The 24,533-nt window shown below is 38.0% G+C and overlaps 1 protein-coding gene across 1 annotated transcript in view; it reads right to left on the bottom strand.

Moving 5' to 3' along the window:
• PCMT1 (protein-L-isoaspartate (D-aspartate) O-methyltransferase) overlaps positions 1-24,533 on the bottom strand; it is a 41,199-nt gene that overhangs the window by 7,823 nt on the left and 8,843 nt on the right. Inside the window, exons 2-7 of the mRNA XM_035320728.1 lie at positions 14,809-14,980; positions 13,712-13,743; positions 11,563-11,667; positions 7,989-8,109; positions 2,683-2,768; positions 1,078-1,247 (exon numbers count right to left, since the gene is read on the bottom strand). Of these exons, the coding sequence (XP_035176619.1) occupies positions 1,078-1,247; positions 2,683-2,768; positions 7,989-8,109; positions 11,563-11,667; positions 13,712-13,743; positions 14,809-14,980 (686 nt within the window). The remainder of the gene's footprint in view (positions 1-1,077; positions 1,248-2,682; positions 2,769-7,988; positions 8,110-11,562; positions 11,668-13,711; positions 13,744-14,808; positions 14,981-24,533) is intronic.

Here is a 24,533-nt window from a genome sequence, read left to right as displayed (position 1 = left end):
AATTGTACATGGTCACTATGCAGGAAGCCAACAACACTGAAGTGAGGTTTCACTAAGCAGCAGTAATATCAGCTGCTTTATTTGTTCTTTTTTATGGACATTTCGATAACTTTAAATGTTCACAGAACCAAATCACAAGCTACCCTCCAGAATATCCAGAAAAAAAATACAAAAAAAAAGAGATATAAAGCTCAAAAGCTGTTTTCAGAGCTCAACACAGCTGAGCACGCCATTAAAACAGCTAGTACATTCACAAGCATTTTCTGGCAGGAAGCAAAACGGGACTGCTGCTTTGTTCATTTCCATACCAATGCCTGGTATGGTTTAAGCTGACAGCTGTGCTATGTCTATGTTAGTGGTCATTCAAATCAGCAAATTGGAGGGTTTACTACCTCTAGAAAGGCCTTCAGAGTTTGCTGTGTTGTAGAACACAAGTATGTCCCCAAAGGCAGGAGACAGACCTACTCACATGTCCAAGGAAATTTTCTAAACACTACTCAACTACATTTATACTTCATGAAAGAAGGGATTAGCTTCTCCACTTTCTGCTACTCAGAGGCTGAAGGAAAAGTGCTAGGAAGATTATCTATATTGCCCCCTAAGGATTTACACACATTTTTCTTCATTTGTAACACCTCAGAAAAAAAGAAATGAACAGAAAATTACCACTGACGTGTAGGACATGACAATACTTGTTCTGAAGTAGTATTTTTACACTTCAACCTAATTATTTGGCAAGCTACTTATACAAAGCTCACTAAAAGGGAAGTTTAAATTTAGAAAATACTGTGTTTAAAAAGAAAAAAACACTTCAACATGCCAAGACTAAAGAAAACACGAGTCCAAAAGAGACAAAGTGCAACCCATGCAATATTTTTCTTCTGCTTTTAATTTAACTTAAACTTAGCATAACCTCCTCTTGGTGATGTAGTAATGCAGACTGAGTCACATGGTATGGAGGAGCAGAAAGCAATGACAGCAGCAAAGGCAGGCCTTGCAGTCTATCTGCTTAAAATTCACACCCTTTCACCTTGCGTGTGTGTGGAAGAAGTAAGTGGAACAGAAAATCACTTCCACCTGGACCACTGCTTCTCTTTATCTGTTAAAGGCACATATATCACTCCCATCAGAGGCTTCATTTTGACACTGCCATCTTCTAGTTTGTCATACTGTTCAAGCATCTGGTTTCCCCCTGCAGGACCAACCGGTAATATCAATCTTCCGCCAGGTTTTAACTGATCTATAAGCTAGAACACAACACAGAAGTTAGAGTGTAACCATCCGCTTCAGAGAAACTGGATCCAAAGTTTGTTACATTCCATGAATAGCTTTCCCATGTTTTATCTGTGTATTATTATGCAGTAGATAGTTACTTCAATTAAGAAAAATAAAATAAACACTGAAAATGAGAGTACCACAACAGGATAGTACAAAAATTAGTATTACATAAAAATTCACAATGATTTCATATAATTCCAAAAGAAGGTAAAATAGCAGTTGGGTTGACTGAGTTGGTTGCACTTTTAACTTCTACACATAGGTGTAAAATATCAAAGCAATTAATTATTTTTATAGTAATTCGTTTTAAACTGCCAGTTCAAATGGTAAAAAACTTATCGTTGATTTATATGTGCCCGTTGTCTAACATTTTGGGGGTAACTGATCTCCCCTGGAACTCCCAGGATACCGTTTGCAATTTGTGACATTTTCATTATTTATCCCTCTTGAATAATTTCAAGTTGTCAGCAAGCTATGGGCTACTCAACAGCTCTTCTTTCACTCACAGCATTTTTATGAACTAGCCTGAAATATAACAAAGTAAGGTAACTGACAAGAAACCACACTTTCTTTTATAATTAAAGAAGGTGGTTAATTCTAGCTGTTCAGTAGTTCCCAGAAGTTGTGAAGAAAATCCTACTCCTCCATATTTAAAAGTTGGAAAAAAAATAAGAAATGTTTCATCCACTAGTAAGCTTTACAATACCCCCACAATTGCCATCTGACAACACTTTGCTGGGAACAACTCCCCCCACAAATAAACAAACAAAACCAACAGCCAATTTCTGGAGATATCTAACCTGTCTATAGCACCTCTAACCTCTAGTCCTTCACTATCTTGATTAAAATTAAGATTTAAAAAATTTAACTGCTATTTAGCATGCCAAGATCATGACATATAAGATAGTGTTTAAATATGTCTTCTCCCATTCACTTGGTGAAAAGAAAAGCCTTATCTGCAAGAAAGGTAATTTACTTCATGCATACATACTCCAGAATCCCTAGTTTCTCTTCAGTTTATCTAGCAACATTCACTCTGAAAGCTATGAGAATGTAGCATTCTCTGTTATTCCAGCTGAGCTCTTTTTTTTTTTTTGTAATTCGATGTTCAATATAAGCAAATTGATTTACTCAGGAAAATACTCAAGCACACAGTGGTAATACAAGTTGTACACAAGTCATTTTAAAGTATTTTTTCAGAAAAGTCATTAGAACACGCAACTTTTGCAAACCAACAGGAAGTCCAATACAGCAGAAACAAAACCCACACCCTACACTAACACCACCCTGCCCACTGACACCCCTAGCAGTGCAAGTCTGCAAAGATTTTTACTTATATATGTATAAAATTGTTCTTTACAGCTAACAGATTACTGAACCACACACAAAACATAAATGGCTTACTGCTTGGGGCACAACTGGTGCTGCAGCTCCTACATGAATCGCATCATAGGGAGCTTCTTCTGCATATCCCATTCTTCCATCTCCCACTGAAAAAAAAAAATGAACACTTTTTAAACTTTTTCTAAGTGGAGAAAAAAAGATAACCTATCACATATCAACTAAAACGCTGCTGAGCCTTAGTAACATGATAAAGTCAGTTTAAAAATATTAATGCAATTATAAAATAGATGCAACAAAAAATATTTACACACACACACATATAAAATACATAAAATATATCAGAAATACTACCAGAGCACCTGAAATCAGAAAGCCTAGATTTATAATGAAAGTTGAGACACGTGATCCACCCAGAAGAGATAACTAAGCATTTACTTGCCCTATCATTCCAATGCAGGTGAATTCCACCCATTCACTCCCCTTAAAAACTACACTTTTCCTTGCCTTCACTCACACCCTTCCTAAATACAATGCAAATCATAGGTGTATGGCATTAAATCTCAAAAGTACATATCAGAACACTCCAAAGGAGTGAGGAGGTGGGGACACAACAAGCATTCACAAAGACTGTACACTTAAAACTGCACTACAAGTTGGAATGAAGCCCACACTTCATTACCCTGATATCAGTTGGTATTTGAAGATGACAGAAGCTTGCAGCAACAAGAAGCAGAGAAAGGTGCACAGCTGCACTCTGCCTCAGTATTAAAACCCTATTCTCTACCCAGAAGTCTCATGTAAATGGAAGAGGTAAAGCTACTGTGAGAGCTACTCATCATCTGTGTTTTGAAATGGAATAAGGTAAGACTGGGGAGAGTCTGAAAGATGGCAGAGACCTTGGACTTCTCGCCGGATGGTTTTAAAGGTAAAACCATTGAGATTATGCTATTAAGGATTTATGCGGGTCAAGATATCAGGGTCAGTAGAAAGGCAATCACACTGGCCATTCTGACAAACTGAATTAAAAACAGAACAAAACAACAACAAAAACACAACTTTTTGATTGACAGCAAAAAGTGATCAAAACAAAAATAATTTATTTCAGCAGGTACTGAGCACCACAAGAACACTTCCAGAAAAGCAACTGAAGTTTGCTAATCACAATCTGGGAAGGGCAAGGCATCAACCTAGCCATCAACACAGAGGGTGAATGGGACACACGTCAGAGATTAAGTTGTTTTCAGTGCTAAAACCTTAAATACGTAGGACTACTTTCAACAGGGGCCAAAAGAGTCATTCTCAATCTCTTCATTAGTCTGTAAACCAAATATGGAAACAGGGAAGCTTTTTCACCCTATTTCAACTGCTTCAGCTGCCAACCTAGTAAGTTGAACGCAAAGATATTGTGTGTGTGAAAACAGCAATTCTGAAGGTTGAGACATAGGAACTTTTAGATTGTCTAGGTTAGAGTTGCACCTGAACTCAAACTGAAAAACCTAAAGGCACTGTTCAAAGTCCACTGACCTCTCTTTTGGTCACCTAAGTACGTGCCATAAAAATATAAAGCATAAAACCATACAAATCTGCTCATGTGCTGCATGTCCTAATTCTCACAGTGAGCCTACTGCTTTTATTAGCATGCCCTCAGAGAAGGCCAACACAAGGAAGGAGATTGAGAGGCCTATTATGGGGTGGATAAAATATTAAACTCAATGGAGCAAAACTAATCATGTCATTCAAAACTCAAATAAATTAAGTATCAGTACTGACAGTTACTCATGCATGAGACAAATATTAGGACCTAGATAAAGTAGCCAGTCATTCAGCATTCCCAAAAAAAGCAGAATGGAGATTACACAAGGAAAAAAAATCCAGAACCCTGGGGTGTACATAACAATTGCAACCTCAGGCTACTCTTACTGAAATCTACTTGTCAAATACAAGCCTGGGATAGATAGAATCAGGCAAAAGAAGTCACCTTGATTCTGCATCTGCAAACTTTTGACTGCAGAAACTGTAGGTTCCTTTGAAATACAGCCAATAAAATTTCCAAAGATCTTAGTTCTGGTGACTTGGAATAAAACCGCATATGGGGTTTATGTGGCAAGGTTTTCATAGCAGATGTTGGGAGGGGAAAGGTGTTATAGTTTGTTTCTCAATGCCCTACCCTATTTTTAATTAGCAATAAATTAATTTTCCCCAAATAGTTTGCCTTGCCTGTAAGAGTAACTGGTAAGTGATCACCCTCTTTATCTTACCCCATGAGCTTTTCATCTTTTTTCCCCCATCACATTGAGGAGTGGGAGTGAAAGAAAGGCTGGGTGGGCGTCTGCCATACAGCAATGGTGAACCCACCACAATTTGGTATCTCAAACTATCACGGAATGCAAAGGAAAATAAAGTTTAATATTAAAGTCCTCAACCACTGAAGTATGTCATGAGAGAGATTAGACCCTGAGTTAAGTTTTGAAAGACTGTGATTGTGAATATGATATCCACAGGTTTTATACCAAACCAAAGGAAGTTCAGGACAAGTTAGGTTTTACACCAAGCCCTACCTAGAGTTCTTTAGGAACAAGAGATGCACATTATATTAAGCCATCTATAAATTCATATTCAGTGAGTGCTGAAGTTCAGTGAGTGCAGCAGTCCCAGTTACCAGTCAGGAAGAAAGAACAAAGAGGGAAATGAAGATACTCTTCTGCTCAACACACACAGTTGTTTGGGGTTTCCTGTCTTTGGCCTGAGCTTTGACTTCTGAAGGGCAGCTGCTATTATTACAGATTAACTAAAAGGCTGAACAAGTCAAAAGAAATTCTGCACTCCTGCCAGAAGCAGAAACTTTATCAACTTTTTGCTTTCTATCAACTCACAAAGCAGAGAAAATACATGGTGTCCATGACAGACTTAATTTTGACCTCAATGGCAGGGAGGGCCACGCTGACACTAACAAGATACTTAAGTATCCATGAGTGTACAGGAAGATCTGGGCAGATTTTTGAAACAGCTAAATCAGGGAGTTTGTTATCTTTCATACTAGAACCTGAAACAAGACCCCGCAAGGACCTTCTTACAGCCCTTAAGCTAGATGTGGAAGAGTGCACGTTTCCCCAGCAGGTAAGGAACCCCTTAAAGCGCCTTCTTTCCTCACATCACAAATTCTGACCAGCACAAGCTCCTCCTCCACGGCTTGGAGGCTGCCAAGCAAGAACCATCAATGATTCAAAAGAAGCCATGGCTACGGGTCACCAACTCCACTAAGTCAATTTTTATTACTGTTGCCGCTAGTTAAGATAGAGGTTCCAGTAATTCCACAACCAAATCTCTCTGCCCCTGCCAAAGTGGGTTCCACTGGAACATCCACCTCAGTACAGTCAAGTGCATCATTTATAGGCACTTACATCCTAGTCGCACTGTATGCCTCCTCTAAAGAGTGAGTAGTGAGCAATGTGTTACCTTATTCCCTCTATGTCTACATCAGAAGACAGTGCAGCACAATAGGAACAGATCTGTAAAACGGATGCATTGTTGTACGGATATGTCGCACAGACATATCTTGTACATATGTGTTTCAGAACGATTGCTGGTCTAGTTCTAGTCTTACTGGCTTAATACCCATCAACATTTCAAACTTGGTGGCTTCTCAGAGCACATAACCCAGTCTATTTTCATCTTAAAGGAATCAAAGTTTGTACCCTCTAGAATTACTCTCATGGGAACCCAAGTGTGGCAAGTGGAAACATTTGAGAGATTCACCTCACAACCTTCTTGATCCAGAACAAAAACCAACCCACACTCCACAAAATAACATAGCCTAAGGATACCTATTGCCCAGTTCTGGGTGCAGTTGTGTCGCTTAGAATTTTTTTAAAAAAAAAAAACTGATGCTTCTGAAATGAAGTTATGGCATATCCAAAGTCTAACAAAGCAAAGACGAATGCTTCAATCATACCTATCAAAAGCCAGCAGCTAACTGACTTAGTCTTCATTTATACAATTCCCACCACCAAACAACCCTGGGTTTTCAAGGGTTTTGTTTGTTTGAAACAGCTCTGTCTGAATTCTAATTCCACTTCAAAGAGCTCCCAGGAATCCAGCACAGTTGAAACATTATTCTACTCCATTTGGCTCACAGAACTGCTCCTCCTCCCCCTGTATTTTTTTGAAAATGTACCTCACAACAAAACTATCCAGGAGTCTTAGTCATCCTGCTACACAGTCAAATATAATATAGATGATGGCATTTGCTTATAATACTAGACTACCAAGAGCAACAGAGTTTGTTTCAGGTGTAACCAGAAGTCCAAACTGCTCCTGTACAGTATCAACAGAATTCAACCCCCTATTTTCTCTCTCAATTCCCAACAGTCTCAGTTATGACTTCTTTTCCAATAAATTTAAAGCATAAGTGTTCTTGGCGAAGGTCACTGTATTGTATACATTTCTGTAAGTACACGTGTTGATCTGCTTATTTCAAAAGATTTAGAAAGCCCCTCCTTTAGGGAAAAAAAAAGACCAAGAACCAAAAAGGGAGTAACTAAGGTAAGAGCTGACTGTCACAAACCATAGTAGTATTTCCAAATGCATTTGGAAGAACAGCCCCAAAATAACCCAGACCTTCAACTTGTTTTTAAACTTAACCAAAAGAATGATAATGAAAAGAATGCTTTCCTCCTGCCAGCTCTGCATCTTCTGAAAAACAGCCATCTTTTCTGTCCTTTAGTCATAGAAGTAATATTTACAATTCTCTGTCCTTGTATAATTTTAGCATTACTTCCTCCCAGTAATGCTGATTTAAACTAATTTGATATCAATTAATCAATTGCCTAAAATACAAAGTGTCAATTTTAAAAACAATTGAGAATCCTGAGAGATGCATACTGCCAATTACTATTTTTTCCCCACTTGACTCTTTAAGTGATGCTTTCTCAGTTACTATGTCAGACATATGAAGGCATTGTTAAAGTGTTCAAATTTAGATGACAATACATTCACTCAAGAAACATTGTGCATTGAAGCCTAATTTTAAAAAAACTTAACACAACATAGCTTCAGCATGAGAAGTATTTTTACCAGAAAACACTTCCATGTTAAGCTTCCATAATAGGAATGAGCACATATTCTTTAAGATTATCAGAAACTATATTCTCAAAAGTGCAAAGATAAAAAAATTCAAGTGCTGAAGGAAGATTTGAATCTCTAGATTTTCAATTTGCTCTTCCTTCCTTGGTTAATTTACTCTTCTTTCTTTGGTTTAACTTCTTGTATCAGAATTTTTACTCACATCCAAATTCCAGTCATTTTCAAACAGCTGCTAGAAAGAATTATCAGTTTAATGAATAAGTATATCAGAGGCTGATGCTCACCAATCAGTTTCACTCTTCCTGAAGACAGCAATGTGGGATCGTCTTTTTTGACATTATTTATTGAGTCATCTACTAGTTCTTTGATATGATCAATTCCTACAACTTGTCCTTTGGGACCAACCTGGAATAAAAATATACAGTTGAATAATTTCTGCTAGCTTTGCTTTATTTATAGAATCAGTATTTCCATCTCCTGAGCCCATTTCTCTAAAATAAAACAAAAGCAGAGAACTGGTAGTGTATCTTCCCAATGTAAATAAAACTAGTGCTTAGAATTACACATTCTGACTGCTAGAAGCAAACAGCAATTAAAGTTTGGCAGTACAGATTTATAATGTTTGTTATAGTCATTGTTTTTAAGAAGTGATTTAGTTAAGTTATACTATTAGTGGAGACTTCTTGCTCTGAATTTTTTAAAGTTAAATTCTATCGTGAGTATTTGTGTTACCTCCAATAGGAAGCAAAAACTTCAAGGACAAACACTAGAACTAATTACCTTTCATTCTGAATAAATTTAAAGATTAAACTTTTGTTTTTCTTTTTAAAAGAAGACCTTACTTCAAATAAAATAGTTAAGTCATGCATTTTCTTCTAAGATATGTCAAGATATTCTTTCAGAAGCATATACTATAGTTAACAGTCAGCAACAAAATACCTTCCACCTATCTCTCACATCAATGAATCTTTCAGATTCACAGCTCCCTTTCACTGGAAGAATAGAACATTTGAGAGCTCATAACTCAAAAAAAGTCACAAAAGATCTGTATATCTTGAAGGGAAAAGGGCCTACAAAACTGAGTATACTTTTACAGACTATCACACTAACAGAAACTTCTCAATAATAGATATTTCTTCTGGACTTGTCTCTTTATTTCAGAAAAAAAATAAAATCCAGTTTTGGAGAGAGAAGAAAGAAACCTAGATGTTAAAATCTGACCATCTTTAGCAGGATTCATTTCAAAGAACAAAACAGAAAATAATGTCCTGGCAGTCCATGCTATCATATAACTCTGTCCTTTAATGGCCATATTTGAATGCATCAGTTATGTTTCTGTATCTTACATTTTAATCTTGCTAAGACATGGAAAGTTAGTAACTGGTTGTTGGTGTGATAGGGACTTTCTTCTGTTTTGTTATAGACAAGTCTTATGTTAAAAACATAGAAAAACCAGTACAACACCCTCCCCTCCCCAGTGGAACAAGACTGGCCTAGCTTTTGAAACAGAGCAAGACACGGGCCAAATTTTTGCTACAACCACAGATTTGCAGGAATGTCTGCCAGTCAGCTGTACCAAAAGCTGGCAAAAGATCCAGTGCGCTCCCTTCAGCAAAGGGCAATACTACAGAAATCGAAGTTCAGCAAAATGATCAACAGCTTGAAGTAGCCTGATTTAAAATGTCCAGCAGCATGTCACAGTTTCTTATGCTCTGAATCCTCATTGATCTAGATTACCCCTTTATATTGCCCTAGAACTTCAAAGTGTATGTAATCAAGGCAATAGCAAAGTAGAACAACTGTCAGGGTTTCCATGGTGTGTTTGGAATAGAAATATACCCCACTCTCCTTATAGTTCCAGTACTTACAATTTGCCATCAAAAAAAAAAAAAAAAAAAAACTTTTCAAAAATTTTTGTCAAAGGTTTGCCATCAACCTTTAAAAGCGAATAAAGTTATCTACAAAGCATATAAACTTAAGTTTGTGACAGCAGTTTACCACAAAGAACAACCATGCTAGTGTAAGCAAATAAGGCCTTCCCAGAAGTACCACAAATGAGATTATCATCAGAGGAGTAAAGCTGCCACGACATCAACGTGCAATTGAATACTTGTGCTACAAGTGCCTGATGATCATTCTGGATCTCAAGTAGACTGAGAAGCATGTCCAGCAAGCACAGCCCCAACTGGATTTTGGTAGCAAAGGACTAACAAAAGCTTGAGAAAGGACATTATCTGGAACAATGGCACCACTAGAAAGATCTTTACAAAGACAGTGTATATACTGCACTGACTCAGCTGTCTTATCCTCATCCCAGTGGATGCAGCAAGATCTGCATTATACAGTAATCATACTACCAAAGAGAACAAAAGCATTTATCCACCATGTTCCAATAAACACGTGTCTGTAAGGCGTTTGGTAGCATACCACCAAGGAGGAAAATTAGGCAGGATTCAGAAGAGAAACTGGACATTCATACGGTGATAAAAAGATAGAGTGGTTAACCCTAGCAAAAATAGAAAGAGGTTTCCTTTTTGTGATAATTCTGACTTCTCTGCAGATTTTTTCAACTTTTCTTATATAATTTTAAAAGAAAAAAAAAGCACACAACCACATGTCACACACTTTATCTAGCACAGAAATTCTTCTATACATTCCTAACTTTAAGGCCATAACATGCACCTTTGACAAACATTTTATCACTTGTTTATCACTCCATAGACTCCATAGCTCCTGCACATGCCACTAGCACTTGATCGTTGACTACAAAGTTAAATCAAAAATGTCAGGTGGAAAGTTCAAGAAATAACTTTTAAGATTTACTCTGGACTGCAGTTTGGTGTACTTATTTCAACTTAAAAAAAAATATGGCAGTTAGTATTTTAAAATCCTAAAGATTTTGATGGTGCACTGTCCAGTCAAAAACGTTCTTATTTAAGTCTTAATACAGGGAATGCAGTCTCAATAGATCAATGCTTGAAAACAGTAAAAATTGAAAAGCAAAAGACAACATATGATAATTTATCATATGCACCACCATATTCCAAATTAACTTCTCAGAAAGAAAAAAAAAAGCATCAGCTCGGCAATTTAATGAAGGCCTCTGCTAGGTATAAAGCAATGGTAGAGACCTGGAACAGAGAAGGAAGAACTGATTACATTCCACTACATAAACGAGGAGGAGAACACTGTAGTTACAGCTATCCCAAAACAATTTTAACCATCTTTATTTCCTTGATGTAAGATGGGGTAGAATTACAGAGAATTCCTTACGCACAAGCTGAACAGCCTAAGACGAAGTTACTTGGAAAATATGTAAAAGGAATATAAATTAATACTAACTTAGAAAAGATTAAATGGGTACTTGCACTGATACTGCCACAATACAGTAACAGGAAAAAATACAATTAATTTCAAAGACTATTTATATATGTACAACATATAACTAGCCATAACTAAACTATGGAAGTGGGATTCTTTTAGGTCTCATTAAGCTCTCATCTTAGCAGAAAAACAAGACAATTATCACAATGAGAACATTCACAGTCACACAAGATCAGTAAAAATTGTGCCAGGCAAGACAAACGTATCCTTCAAGTTATACAGCAACCATTAAAATGTAATCAAGAAAAAACTTCCATTGAGGCAGTTTCATCACCACCTGATGATTTACTGGACCCAAGGATCTAGTATCGACTATAATTAAAAATAGGTACCAGTCACACCCAGGAGAGTAGTTTATTTTCTGTGTAACCTACTTCATCCCACTGTAAGAAGCCTGCATTCCTCTCCCCCCTCCTCAGAACAGTTATGTCGTAATTCAAGCAGTTCTGATGGTTAAGTGATTAAATTTCTCACCATTCGTGAAAAGCATGCTGTAAGGATTCCACTTCCAGAACCTACATCAAGTGCTTTGGCTCCTTCATGTAACTGATCAGACAGAAGTTCAAGAGCATATGCATGCTAAGGAAAGGAAAGAAAATGTCAAAATATTTTAAATGTAACTTTACCCTACACATGTTCATTTCTTCAGTGGTTTTGGACAATGCACAGAAAAATGTACAGAGTCTAAGAAACCTCAAAATTATCTTTTATTACCAAAGAAAAGCAGAGGAGAGTTAGCTGTGTAACTGCTGTTATTCCATTTACTTCAAGAAGCATCTTTTTGTATGTTATATACAGATACACGATCATCCGACCATTCAGGCTTCTAGCTTGTGCTCAATTTAGATATAATTATTGGGAGAGACACCATATATCAATTCAATTATCTTCAAGTCTGGTGGTTCTCAATGTTCTGGTGGATATGGGCCGTAGAGAATTCAGCTTATCATTGTGCCATATACAGTGGAATATGGTGGGACAGATGCTAGCTAGGAAGAAGGCAGTTTTGGAGGACCAAGGAAAAAGGCTGTTGTAGTTAAGCTACCTCTTGTATTACCTGCACACTTGTTGGATCAAAGAGTAAGAAAAAAGTTGTGTATTAGAAAGGTAGAAAGACAAAAAGATTCATACATGAAAACGTAGTAGTCTACAGAGACATCCTGAGCTGTTTTGTTTTCTTATGTGGCAGACCAGTATACAAACTAAGCTTGCTTCACATGCTAAAAAAACAATTTGTTATTGAGACTTGCTAGTTTAACCTCAGTCCCTGGAAAAGTTGAGAAGATTATCCTGTGGAATATTCAAAGGCAGATAAAGAACAAAGCATTTATCAGGCATAGACAACACAGGCTTGGGAAGGGAAGATCCTGACTCAGTAATTTAATTTCCTCCTATGATAAGGTCACCCTTACGTGGTGGATGAAGGGAAGACAGTGGACGTAATCTTTCTGGATTTCAGTAAGGCCTTTAATACTGTCCCTCACAGCATCCTTCTGGATGAATTGTCCAACTGTGAGATAAAAAGGATCACACTGTGCTGGGTGCTGAACTGGCTCAATGGTAAAGCTCAAAGGGTCGTAGTAAATGGGGCTACAACTTGCTGGCCAGTCACCAGCAGCGTTCCCCAGGGCTCAGTTCTACAGCCAGTCCTGTTCAACATTTCTATCAGTGATCTTGATGCAGGAGTGGAGCACATCCTCAGTGAGTCTGCTAGACAAGGAGGTGCTCTTTACCCTCTGGAGGGATGAGAGGCCTTAAAACGTATTTTCCTCACTTTGCCACAGTATTTCTCTCTTTAAATCCTTGAATACAACTGTTAACATTTCTACAAGAAACACTGAGTTTTTAATATTGATGAGTAGGAACACACGAGCCCAGCTTGGTAGTTTTCAGTCAAGAGGAGCAAACTTTTAAACCATTCTTTACTCCGTATGTTTTGATGCTCGCCAAACATTGCATGAAAAAAAATACATGCTTCTATTTGTTCTTCTCAAACTGGAAAGTTACATCTGTGCTGTATTTAAGTACTGAAGTCCCCTCTTAATGTTCAGCCATGATTGCCCTAGTCTCCAATTACTTGGCCAAAAAAAATGACATCTCAGTCAAATGCGTATTTTCTCCTGTCCAAAGAATTAAAGGCATAACTGATTTCTATGGTGTGGTGTTGCAATAATCTACTTCTTATTGTTCTTTAAGTTACAGAGTCAGAGTAATTTAGGTTGCAAAAGATCTCTGGCAATCCTGTGGTCCAACACTCAATTCAACGTTGACTTAAATTAGGCTGCCCAAGGCCCTGTCCAGTCCGCTTCTTTGTATATCAAATAACAGAATTTCCACAATCTGGGACACCCGTTCCAACACTTGATTACCCACAACATGATTTGTCCCCCTAAAGTCTGATCAGAACTTCCCATGTCGCATTTTTCATCCACTACCCCTCATATCTCTGTGTACCTCCAAGAAAAGTCTGGCTCTATCTTCTCTGCACCCTCCCATTGGGTAGTTCACAACCACATTGTTGCAATCAACTACTGGTTAAATTTGTCAGGATAAATATTTTACTTCAGGAGCATTTGGATCTTTATAAAATCATCTACACCAGTCACGTAAGTTTAAAGCTTACCATATGTGGAGCACTGATTGTTGCTTGGAAACCTGTAAAACAAGAAAATGGAAGAATTGATAATTGTTCAGACAGCAATCTCACTATCTTTATTGATCTTGACTATGAAATGGCTGCCTAAGTACTTAACTTACTTCTGAAGTAGAGAACATCATCTGTAAGCTATGACTTGCTAATTCTGGACAGGAAAATAAAAACAATTCTACGCTTGATCTCAGTTACAATCTCCATTTTGCCACTATAACTCCTTGATTTCATTAAGTAAGTTGAATTCAGAAGAGTTATGTTTCCCAGAATTATTTTTTTCTCCCCCCCCCGCCTCTTGGACCCTATATAAAAACAGGATTTGTTAGCGTGAGTTTGATGTGGTGGGGACCATAAAACCCCTGGAAACAATATTTCATCTGTTTTTCAAACAGCATATATACACCTGAGAAAAAACATGGAGGAACACTCACCTGTATTTATTTCTGTGCAGATATTTAATTTTTGAGTGTGTATCTTAAAAGATTTTTTTAAAGTTTCCTACAAAAATAATAAAATCCCATTACAATTCATAATGCTCACTACCCAGTACTAAAGGGGAACAGGGAAAAAAAAAGGAAATTCATTTAATTCATTCTTCTGCCTTGGAATGATAAAACCAGGAACTGAATGGAAAATAAGTGTCCTAAACAACTGTCCTATCAGATCTTCCCATTTAAAGCCTATTTTTCACACAAGAATATCTCATATAAAAGTCTGAGAAACCCTGCAACAATCTCGGCTGAGCCATTTCTGTAAAGAGAGGCTGTTTCTGAAGTACATTGGATATGTTTTTTTTTCCAATATTTAAACATCAGCTGCACCTCCACAAATTGCTGTGGTTTAAAAAATACATTCATACCTACACATTAATATTGAAGAGCAATCTACTTAATGTATCCAAGTATGCCAATTGCATTCCAGAACAAATTGATAACTTCGTAGCTAAAAGACATTGAATGAACTGATAAAGAACTAAATTGCTTCCAAATATAAAGAAAAATCCACATATATATCTGACAAAGGCAGTCACTGTTATACAAATTAGAATAATCTTCACAAAATGCTCTTACCTATAGACTGAGGAGAATCCATATATGGGTTGTATTTTGCATAATGGCAACGGTCTGTAGCCAGCATTACTTCAAATACTTTGTCTGATTTAATTATTCCATTTTCTATAAATAAAACAAATACAATTGAAGGTATTGTTTCTCTTCTGCAGTCAAGACAACGTGAAATACACTAACATATTCTTAACACTGTGAGATCACGCTACCTCTAATAGATCCCATCATACTGGAAATTAAGCTATGACCAAATGCTGCTTAAGACAGTGAACGTGAAGCAAGGCTCTCCCAGCAGTTACAGATGCTTTTCTGAAGCAGAGATCCTCTGCAAAGACCTATCTAAAAAAGCTCAACTTCATGCATACCTTTAATATTCCTGAAAACGTACTTAGTAAGAAAATGATAGTACACTCTATAAAACAAACACGATATACTTCACATTTTTAGTTTAAGTAATTAATTATGCAACTCTACAAAAGCAGGTTAGAAACGTGAAGCCACAGCTTCCTTGCTTGATATTTAATTTTCAAGTTCCATTTCTCTTCTGTGATGGCAAAAGGAAAAAAAAGTCCCTTTGTGAAGGAACTCCTACTGAGTCAGGATTCTTATGCAGGGACAGACCAAAGCCAAGGAGTTTTCACACCAAAACACTCTGAATCTTTGTTCATTCTTCAAAATAAAAGGGAAACACAAAATGTCAGAAGCACTGTGCAGTAAAGTATTTTTCTTTTAATTGCATAATTTTATTTTCTTTTTTAAAAAAAAAAGATTTCTAGTTTTTGAAGCTCTGAAGAGGCATTATGAGTAAAAGAAAGTGTTAGAAAACAAAGGGAAGAAACTAATCATTTACATTGAAAAACTCAGTATAAACTCCAAATAACAGAAAATGCAAAAATACAATGCTCTGCTAGCTAGCTTACCAGCTATTCACTTTAACCAAGGGGGACTTTGTTTGGAAGCTTATACTTAAAAGAAATCAAGATAACTTTAATACTTTCAAAATCTAAACCCAAATGCAGTAATATAAAAATCAGATGAGGGAATTCTTCTGAGATTGTCTTAATTGAAGTTGCATCATTTTTCTAAAGCCTCACCAGCAGGAAAACCCCTGTGACCAGGCCTCAGCTAACTTCTGCAGTGGTGTCCTGACTGATTGCAGCATGCTCTCAAACTACTCTTAGCAATCACAGTTGTGTTGGATTTTTGTCAATGTTCTCCCCTCAGCCCAATCCACCGTCTGTATCCAGGGTTTCGTGACCCTGTATAATAGAGGTTTTGATTCAGAGAGCAAGTTACCACCAACTAGAACTGCAATAGCAATATACAATCAAAGGAAAGGAAATTAAGGAAAACAGGGATGGTTTATATATTTTTTTAAAGAATTATTTCTGTATCTGGTAAGCCTCAGAAAAAGCACCTGCTCCCCTTACAGATTACATACATTACACATATCTCATGTTTGACTTCATTCATAACTGTATAGTACAGTTTCAGTTAGAGAGAACTTGGTTCATGTTTTTTCATCTGAGAGACAGCAAGCATTTGCAGCAGTTCCTGAATTGACATACTGTGCAAAACAGCACCCCAAAACAAAAGAAAAATCAAAAAATCAACCCATTAGCGCAATGACAATGTAAAATAGTATAAGAAAGAAGTAAAAAAATATATATTTTTTCCCCTAACCACTTTGAATTAGTTATAGATCAGTTCAGGGAACTAAGCATAAGAAAAAAATCCCAATTTTACTGTTAGCTTCTCATTAGGTACCACCAAAAATTGATTTACCTAAAATAATTTTACCTAAAAAATAGAAGAGGGACAGGAGCATGTGCTAAGCTGATTATATAGCAGGAGTGAAGAGAAAAAGTTTCTGGGAGGTAAGGGGGATAAAAACAAGCAGCTGAGATGCAATCAGGAAAAATCCAAACTCGCAGTTTATTCCTTTACATTGTATTGTTACCTATGCATCTATCTACACCATCTGCTCTTTCCTTTTGTGCCTTGGGGAAACAAACATGCAGAGCAGGCTTCCAAGAGCAACTGCTGAATGGCCCGAGCAAGGCTCTGTGGTCAGCCAGACAACATCCTCTAGATTTCAGGGGACTCTCTCTATGCTGCCGTGACTGCAGGCTTTTTCCACACCTCTTTTTTCACTCTACCCAATGATCTGTTCCTTTTTTAAAAGGGAAGGAAACACACAGCCTCCATGTCTGCCACTTCTCTCATCTACTCCTGTCATCTTTCTACTTAGAGTATCACTAAGTAAACTTGTAAATGCCAAGAATTTTCTTCTGCCTCCATTACAATACTTTGTTTATATATTCTACCAATTTTTCCCCTCTAATTTAATTTCATTACAAGAGCTCTACAGCAGAGCTCTGTGGATGTCCACGCAAGACAAAACCTAAGATTTTATTTCAGCCAAAGTAAGCGTAATTTCATCAAGCGTGATGCTTACACCAATGGGCAAATGACCCCAAAAATTCAAAGTGGTAGTTACTAGTATTCTACAAGTCCCCAGTGTTCAGGTTACTAATATTTCAGCAAATATTCCTGAGATTTGCTGACTGTAGGACTGTCTTTGATTAGTGCCATCTTTTTCATCAGTGAAGCAAGTTAACCAAACTCAAAGTCCCCAGCAGAACTGGGGAAGCAGCTAGATCTCGTGGCTTAGCCACTAACTTCAACTGTTAAATAATGCCCCTCTTCATAGAAAATAAACCCTCTTAGCCACAAACGTGGAATTACACAGCATCATATTATCCCCCACAGATAAATTCTGCTTTTCAATTTTGTTTGGAGAACACCAGAATGCAAACAAACCAAATACAACCACCCTCTTAGAACACAAGTGCTATTTGGTCCTAGGCAGAAAAAAAAAAAAAAAAAAAAAAAAACTGTAACATTTAGAAGGGAACTAAGAAAAGCGATCAAGACCTAAACAGTATTTTTCCATGTTGATGACAAATAGACTTTTTCTTAGTCTCACGATTAAATATAGACCAACACAGCAACTGGAAGGTACCGAACTCCAGCGAATGTCTTCTTGCTGCACAAGTCAGTCCCTAGACAACCAACTGCGAGTATCTTACTTCCATCTGGAATGAACCTCTTCCAGATTCTGAACTGCCAAGAAGACACACATACCCCCTAGAAAAGCAAGCTCATATTGCAAAGGCAACGTTCATGCCTTTGCATTTCATGCTCTCTCTAAATGCCAAGAAAGACAATCAGCAGTAAATCATTTATTAATAAAATGCCAATGCAAAATGTTTTGTATATCTTAAAAGGAAGGCATATCTCAGAGGAAAATAGTTCCCAATTGAGCATATAGAGGCTGATGTTGTTTCCAGCGATAACACGCACAGAAGACCTCTTCCTGCAAGTCGAGCAGACTGCTGGGCTTCAAGATTCTTGTAACCAGTACTGCAAACAAATCAGCTATTAAACTATACAGTGTTTATAAGCAAAAGCTAATATGCAAACAAACTAGGTTAGAGCTTGAAATCAAATGTACGCTCTGTTAGTTACATCGGCACAACTCCTAAGAGTGAAAGAGCTGGAGCCAAAAAGTAACCACTTAATAGTAAAGCACGGCCTGCAGAGTTCAAGAGTTATTCTGTGCGGAGGCTGCAGCACTGACAGCTTGACATAATTGGAGCATGTTTTGAAAACTCTGGTCTGCTTCTTTTCCATGAATAACACCAGGAAAACAGGAAAAGAGCTCACAGAAGAGCTCCCTGTATTTGAAGGTGAAAATATACTGCTGCGGAATGTAACCTGGGAGGGAACCTGGACGGCTGACTGTCACAGAGCAAGGAAAGAGAGCTAAGCCTGACAAGACAGGATGGACTTGCACCAAGAAAACCACTTATCTGTTTATTAAGCAACAGATAATTTGCAGAAGCGCATATCTTTCAGAGAAACGCCTACTTCACTGATGAGTCCTGACTGTTGATCAAGCAAGCTTCCAACCTACCCAGAAAATATCAGCAGTCAACACTTACGCTGATACTAGCTCCTAGATGACAAAAAGGATGTCTACTGCTGCACAAGCTCACTACACAAAGCAGAGATGGTGCTGCTGCAATGGCCTGTCGCAGCAGAGAAACACCTCAAACACCTGCTGTTGCTGGCTGTACATTAACAATATGCTCATGTAGATCCCCAAACCATTTGCCATGGGGCTATTTCAGCAGGCACATAGTTCAGTTTCTCCCCAGATGACTTTCTCCATAACCACTGCAAAGTACTGCACTTGCAGAGACAACTTGTCAATGAAGCAGGGACATTTCACAAGCATGGAGGTCTTAAAGCATGATGCAAAGCACATATAGTGTGGCAAAAAGTGAAATGAAGTAGATTACAATTACTTCAGTGACAACTAACAGTTTGAGGGCTCCACCTGAACCATACAAACCAGCCAGCAGCTTTCAAACAGAATGCAGGCTGGGCTAGAACCACAGCTTGATTTTCAAGCAAGGCAAGACTTGTTGGTTCTAAGCAGCTGTTCAACGGAGAGCTGCTTTTTAGGCTGGGATCTTTTGGCTGGGGAGAATGAAGAAAAAGACGAGAAAGAAACCAGTGAACAGAATTTTATTTAAGTAACAAGCACAGTAAGCTTTCACTGTAAACCATGAACACAAAGAAAGCTTCTTGTTTCTTTGAACGAGAAGTGATGGATCAGCACCCTGAGATCCAATAAAGGTCACTGGTCCCAAAGCATACTAAGTTCTTTGTGCTAAAGAAACAAAGTAGATGTTTCCAAAAGAGCATTTTTTAAACTATTCATACATACAAGTCTCTTGTGCTTTGCTTACACCTTAGAGAGTAACTGCCCCAAATGTTCAGCCACAGGTCTGTTATCACCAAGACAAGGCTCAGAAATAACACATTATTCAAACAAAATGCTGCATAGGGCTAACTGGACAGGATCGGTTAAGACTGTGTAGCTCAGAGACAGAATGATGACAGTAAGGCTGAGGAAAGAAAGTAAAGGGCCATCACAGCTAAGCTGGGAGTCCAGAAATTAAAGATGGAATCTCAAGAAAATCCCCAAAAGGAAACAATTAAATAAAGCTAAGCCAAACACAGAGGTAAAACCACATGGGAACCAACAACGAGGTTCTATACAACAAACTAGTATAGATCTTCAAGATCTAGTTAAATACAAAGTTACCTTCCAAAGTTTCCCTTCTATTTTATGGGAATACTCCTTTTCTATTTAATAATGATCATGTTTACAACAAATCTGCCCATTTTGGTATCCCAGAAAGCAGCTCTCTATCCATGGATCTGAAAGTCTGCAAATGACTAACTTATGCACATTTAACTATGGCTGTATCTTTCCCAGGTACTTGAAGAAAATGTTGCAAGTAGGTATTAACAAGTTTCTCCTGTGTGGATGGGGTAGAAGAAGGCATGCTAGTTCTTGGCGTATACCTCTATCACAAACACCATCCATAGTGCCATCACATTTATTGAAACCCTACATCAATCAATCTACATCAGCTTCTATCTGAGTGAAGAAGCTTTTGAGAACACGTGAAAGAATGAAGTGCCTTTAAGTTAGCGTTCAGCCTGCAAGAACAGAACTGCATTTTCCAATAAACTGTAACAGACTTGGTGCAGATGAAGGAGACTTCACTTCTAGGCACTTCTTGATCCCTCTGCGTTTAAGAGGACTGATCTCCACTTGCAAGTCACATGGGGTGTCAAAACCGAGTTCAATACAGAGTGGCAACCACCATCAGTAGTTAAAAAAACACTTGCAGCAGTTAAGATAAATGTAGCTGGGTAGGAAACGCAGATAAGGAGCTCTCCTCACAGTAAGGCTGGAGGCAAGACTACTTCAGGAGTTTTAGTAGGTCTTTAAAGAGCAGAGATGCTGCACATCTCACACCTCATAGAGCAGATTCCATGCAACAGATTTGACAGCCTGTTTTCAGAAAAGGAAATGGTGTCAAAACCAGCAGCCAGACCGCATTGGCTGTTGGTTACTTTGAAGGGGGGGTCATTAAAACCGGCAGTAGTGCTACGCAATTGTTGAGGGAAGATCAAACAAAAAACAAACATCAGCAAAACATGACCCAAAATCTCAGGGGATGCAAGCATGATTCCCTATGCTGAACCAACTAGCTTCCCAGTGATGAAATCTCTTATAAATTTCTTGTGAAGGAACAGCAAAATGCAGTTCTGACTGCAGCCTGTTGCTCCATGGCAACTCTGTTAAAAAGGAGGACCACCAAGCTGAAGCGCCTAAAAACCGTAAGACATGTCCCATAAATGTCCCAAGCTAAAGAGACAAAACCATCAATGTAACATTTACAGACTATAATGCACTAAGGCACAAAATGACACAGAGCTGTCATAGTAGCAGAAACGGGGGAGAACTCCTGAAGTCCCATTTGTACACTCCTCTCTTCTGGTTTTTGACAGTGCAAGCATTTAAATCTACGTTGTGCTCAAGTCCGACATTGTAGTACTCAGGCTCTGACGTCTCAAAACATGTCAAGTCAGCCAGTGCAGGAAAGATGTCATTAAAAAAACAGCACTGGTCCCAGTGTCTGAAAAAGTTTACTCCGCTTTTGCCAGAATTTGGGAATTCAAATCAAAGGCGTAAGATGAACCTCAAGAAAAAAATTCACCTGCAGTGTTATTGTAAAAAACATGACTTTGAGGTATTTTATTCACAGCAACAGTCAGTCAGAAGAATAGCAACATTACACAGTTTCTTCCCAAGCTTACTAATAGCTCTCCCTGAGCTCTCTATACTACCTGGAGGTGAAATAAACAGTAGCACTGAAAGAAAAGCTTGGAGTTATATTGAAATTAAAACATACCAGATTCCCACTTTTAACATGCCCACAAGCAACAGTAATCGCCTGTAAAGGCCAGACTTGCTAGACTTATTTCCATTCTCCTATGGGCTATCTATCAGGCAGCTTCAGACTAACAGAAAAATGGTATTATGCCATTAAACACAACTGGAGGCAAAAATATACCTTCAGTCAAGCAAAAGAGCTAAATATTTTTAAATTAAAATGACTGACTCTAAAATGTTATGATATAAAAAAGTAGCCAGAAACATACTTTTTTTTGCTTGTATGACTGAGGATTCAGACTTTTGCACTGAATTTTGGGGTTGTTGTGGGAAAGAATGAGGCATGTTTATAACTTGGTATAAACACTTCATCTAACATTTAGGGGAAAAAAAAAAAAAAAGATATGCCAACACAGAAACAGCTAGGGACACAGTCCTAGTTCACACAAATAAAACATAATGTTTTGTCAGTTATTTTTTCTTTGTTACCTTTTTTTATTTACTTGAAAGCCTCCCTCTTAGAGCCACAGATTTCACACCTGAAACATTACCTAATTTGAATAATTTTTTTCATCTTTAAAGTAAGATATCAATGGATGCATTGACTTTTAATTAAAAATAATAATAATTTCCAACTGTTTCACTGTCCTGACATGAGTTGCAATGCTTAGTCACTGAAGCCTCAACACTGCATGTATGTTGCAAGGAAGTCTGTTCACTGAATGGATACAACAGGCAGCATGATTGCCCATACACTGTAGGTGTTAAATTTGGGTTAAGTGCTTTTTATTGGTTTTTAATCTTCAATTGCTATTTCCCTTCTCCACATTCATCCAAGTTACATTACTCTTCCACAACCAAAATTAGTCTGTCGTGGAAGAGCTCTGGCTGAACCAAGAGGAATGACACAGCAGGAAAGTAAACCTTAAGAACCATGGTCTGTTCTTGCAGAACCAAGCTTAGGCTTAGCAAGGCCACACGCAACGCCTGCACATTCATGGCAGCTCACCCCCCTCTGCAAAGACAACTTGTTATGAGCAAGCAGAAAAAATTCTGCAACAAAGGCATGGATTCTTTGTTGATAAGCCTTCACCAGGATGAAGCTTGCTTTGAAAGATATGACTTTTAATTATTTAACATATAAGAAAACACTCAGAAATATCTTTTGCATGTCTAAGAATAGAATTCTCAAAGCCCAACAATATTTGAATAAATGCTGCTTTGAAACATCATTCACACTGAAAAATTAGGAATCTGTGCCTGAAGCGAGCCATCCAATTCTATGGAATCTGCAGTACCTCATAAATTGCGGTTGCTAACTTTTGTGATCCACGGCTATTAGCTGAGGAAGAGAATGGAGCGTAGCAGGAAACGAGCACAAAGATGATTAACAACACCATGCAACAGATTGGTCACATTCAAGTTAATTCATCTGCACATTCAAACCTGAAAATATGGATTCAAAAGTACATTTAACTGATTGTAACACCAGTGGCACAACAGGATCAGAGAAGCAAGAAAACAGATTGTCATATTGCAGCACACCGTGTTCATTGGAGGAGAGAAAGAAAGGTGTGATGAAGGAACCTAATTAACTCTGATGGACTGCGAATTGGACAGGAACCAAATTTTTGGTTCTGCGGGTGGAAAAGACAAGCTGATTCTAAGACGGTGGTGTGTAGAGCAACATGACTTGGCAAGAGCCCAAATATGAGAAACAGAAGGAGATTAAAATGACCCAACAGTGACAGGAGAGAACAGCGGCTATCTGAAGATAAAGATTTGGGATCCAAAGATCCTCAGCCAAGCAATGTAATAGCAAGTAAGTCACCTGTTACTGAGTCTTTTCCTATTTTCTCAGCATCCACATATGCTAGGTTCACAACAGAAAGGAACTCCACTCACAGCTATGTATTTAAAAACAGCCAACTATTTCTGCATTTAGCACGATCTGTAACTCTCCAGCAATCTTCATTTAGATAGCTTCCTAGAAGTGCTGCTTCTTAAACGATTTTTGTTTCAATCTTTTTAGGGGTAAAGTCTGATCAGTTTTGAAGACGTACTTAGCTATTGCCAGTTGGGAAAAAGCAGAGGCTTAAATAATTATCCCATAAAGGTGAAAAATATTTTTTAACAGTAACTCTCATGCTTGAAGCATCAAAACCTTAGGATTTTTTTTTCCATGAGAAGTAGTTTGAAAACCACTTGAAAACAAAGTAGCTGAACACCACGAGGAAACAGCATACACAGGAACAACGCTCTTGTTGTGAAGAGTGTGTTTTAAGCAAATTCATTTTGTACGCTGCACAAATTGTACATCTATGATACCTCAAGTTAATGGTGCAAGAACATGTAATAAACAGCTAAAAACCACACAAACAAAACCAAAGCCACACAAGATTCTTCAGTCACTTGTCCCCATGTATACATTGAAAAACATGCAGAGTTCCAGGGCCTTCCTCATTAGCTTACCCCTTTTAAGGCACAAAAACAAAGCTGAGGCTTGTAAAGACCGGTCACCTCCATCTGCATGCAATATACACGGGCACTTGGCACTGCTCTCACACAACCCTTGTTACCACCAGAGAACAAGCCAACGCTATAGTTAAGGCAACAGTGAAGGGAGGGTATGTTAACATAACTTCATGAAACTAGAGCTCTATTGCCACAACGTAGAGGCACAAGGAGCTGTCAATAGCACCCTGTAATAGAGCATAGTCTATAGGGCTGTTTTAAAGGAGAAGAATGTGTAGCCTCTGGGAGTCTTCCACTGATGCCTTTGTATAGAAGCAGAACCAGTTTAAGAAGTTCCCATTCCCCCCAGCCCACTTAAACCCACAGCCAAGTTCACTGCCTCTCCAAACCTAACAGCACAGCAGCTTATGAATACCGAGGGGCTTAAACC

This window comes from Oxyura jamaicensis, chromosome 3, assembly GCF_011077185.1.
Source record: "Oxyura jamaicensis isolate SHBP4307 breed ruddy duck chromosome 3, BPBGC_Ojam_1.0, whole genome shotgun sequence".
NCBI classification, from domain to species: Eukaryota; Metazoa; Chordata; class Aves; order Anseriformes; family Anatidae; genus Oxyura; species Oxyura jamaicensis.
This window is presented reverse-complemented; position numbering and strand designations above follow the sequence as displayed.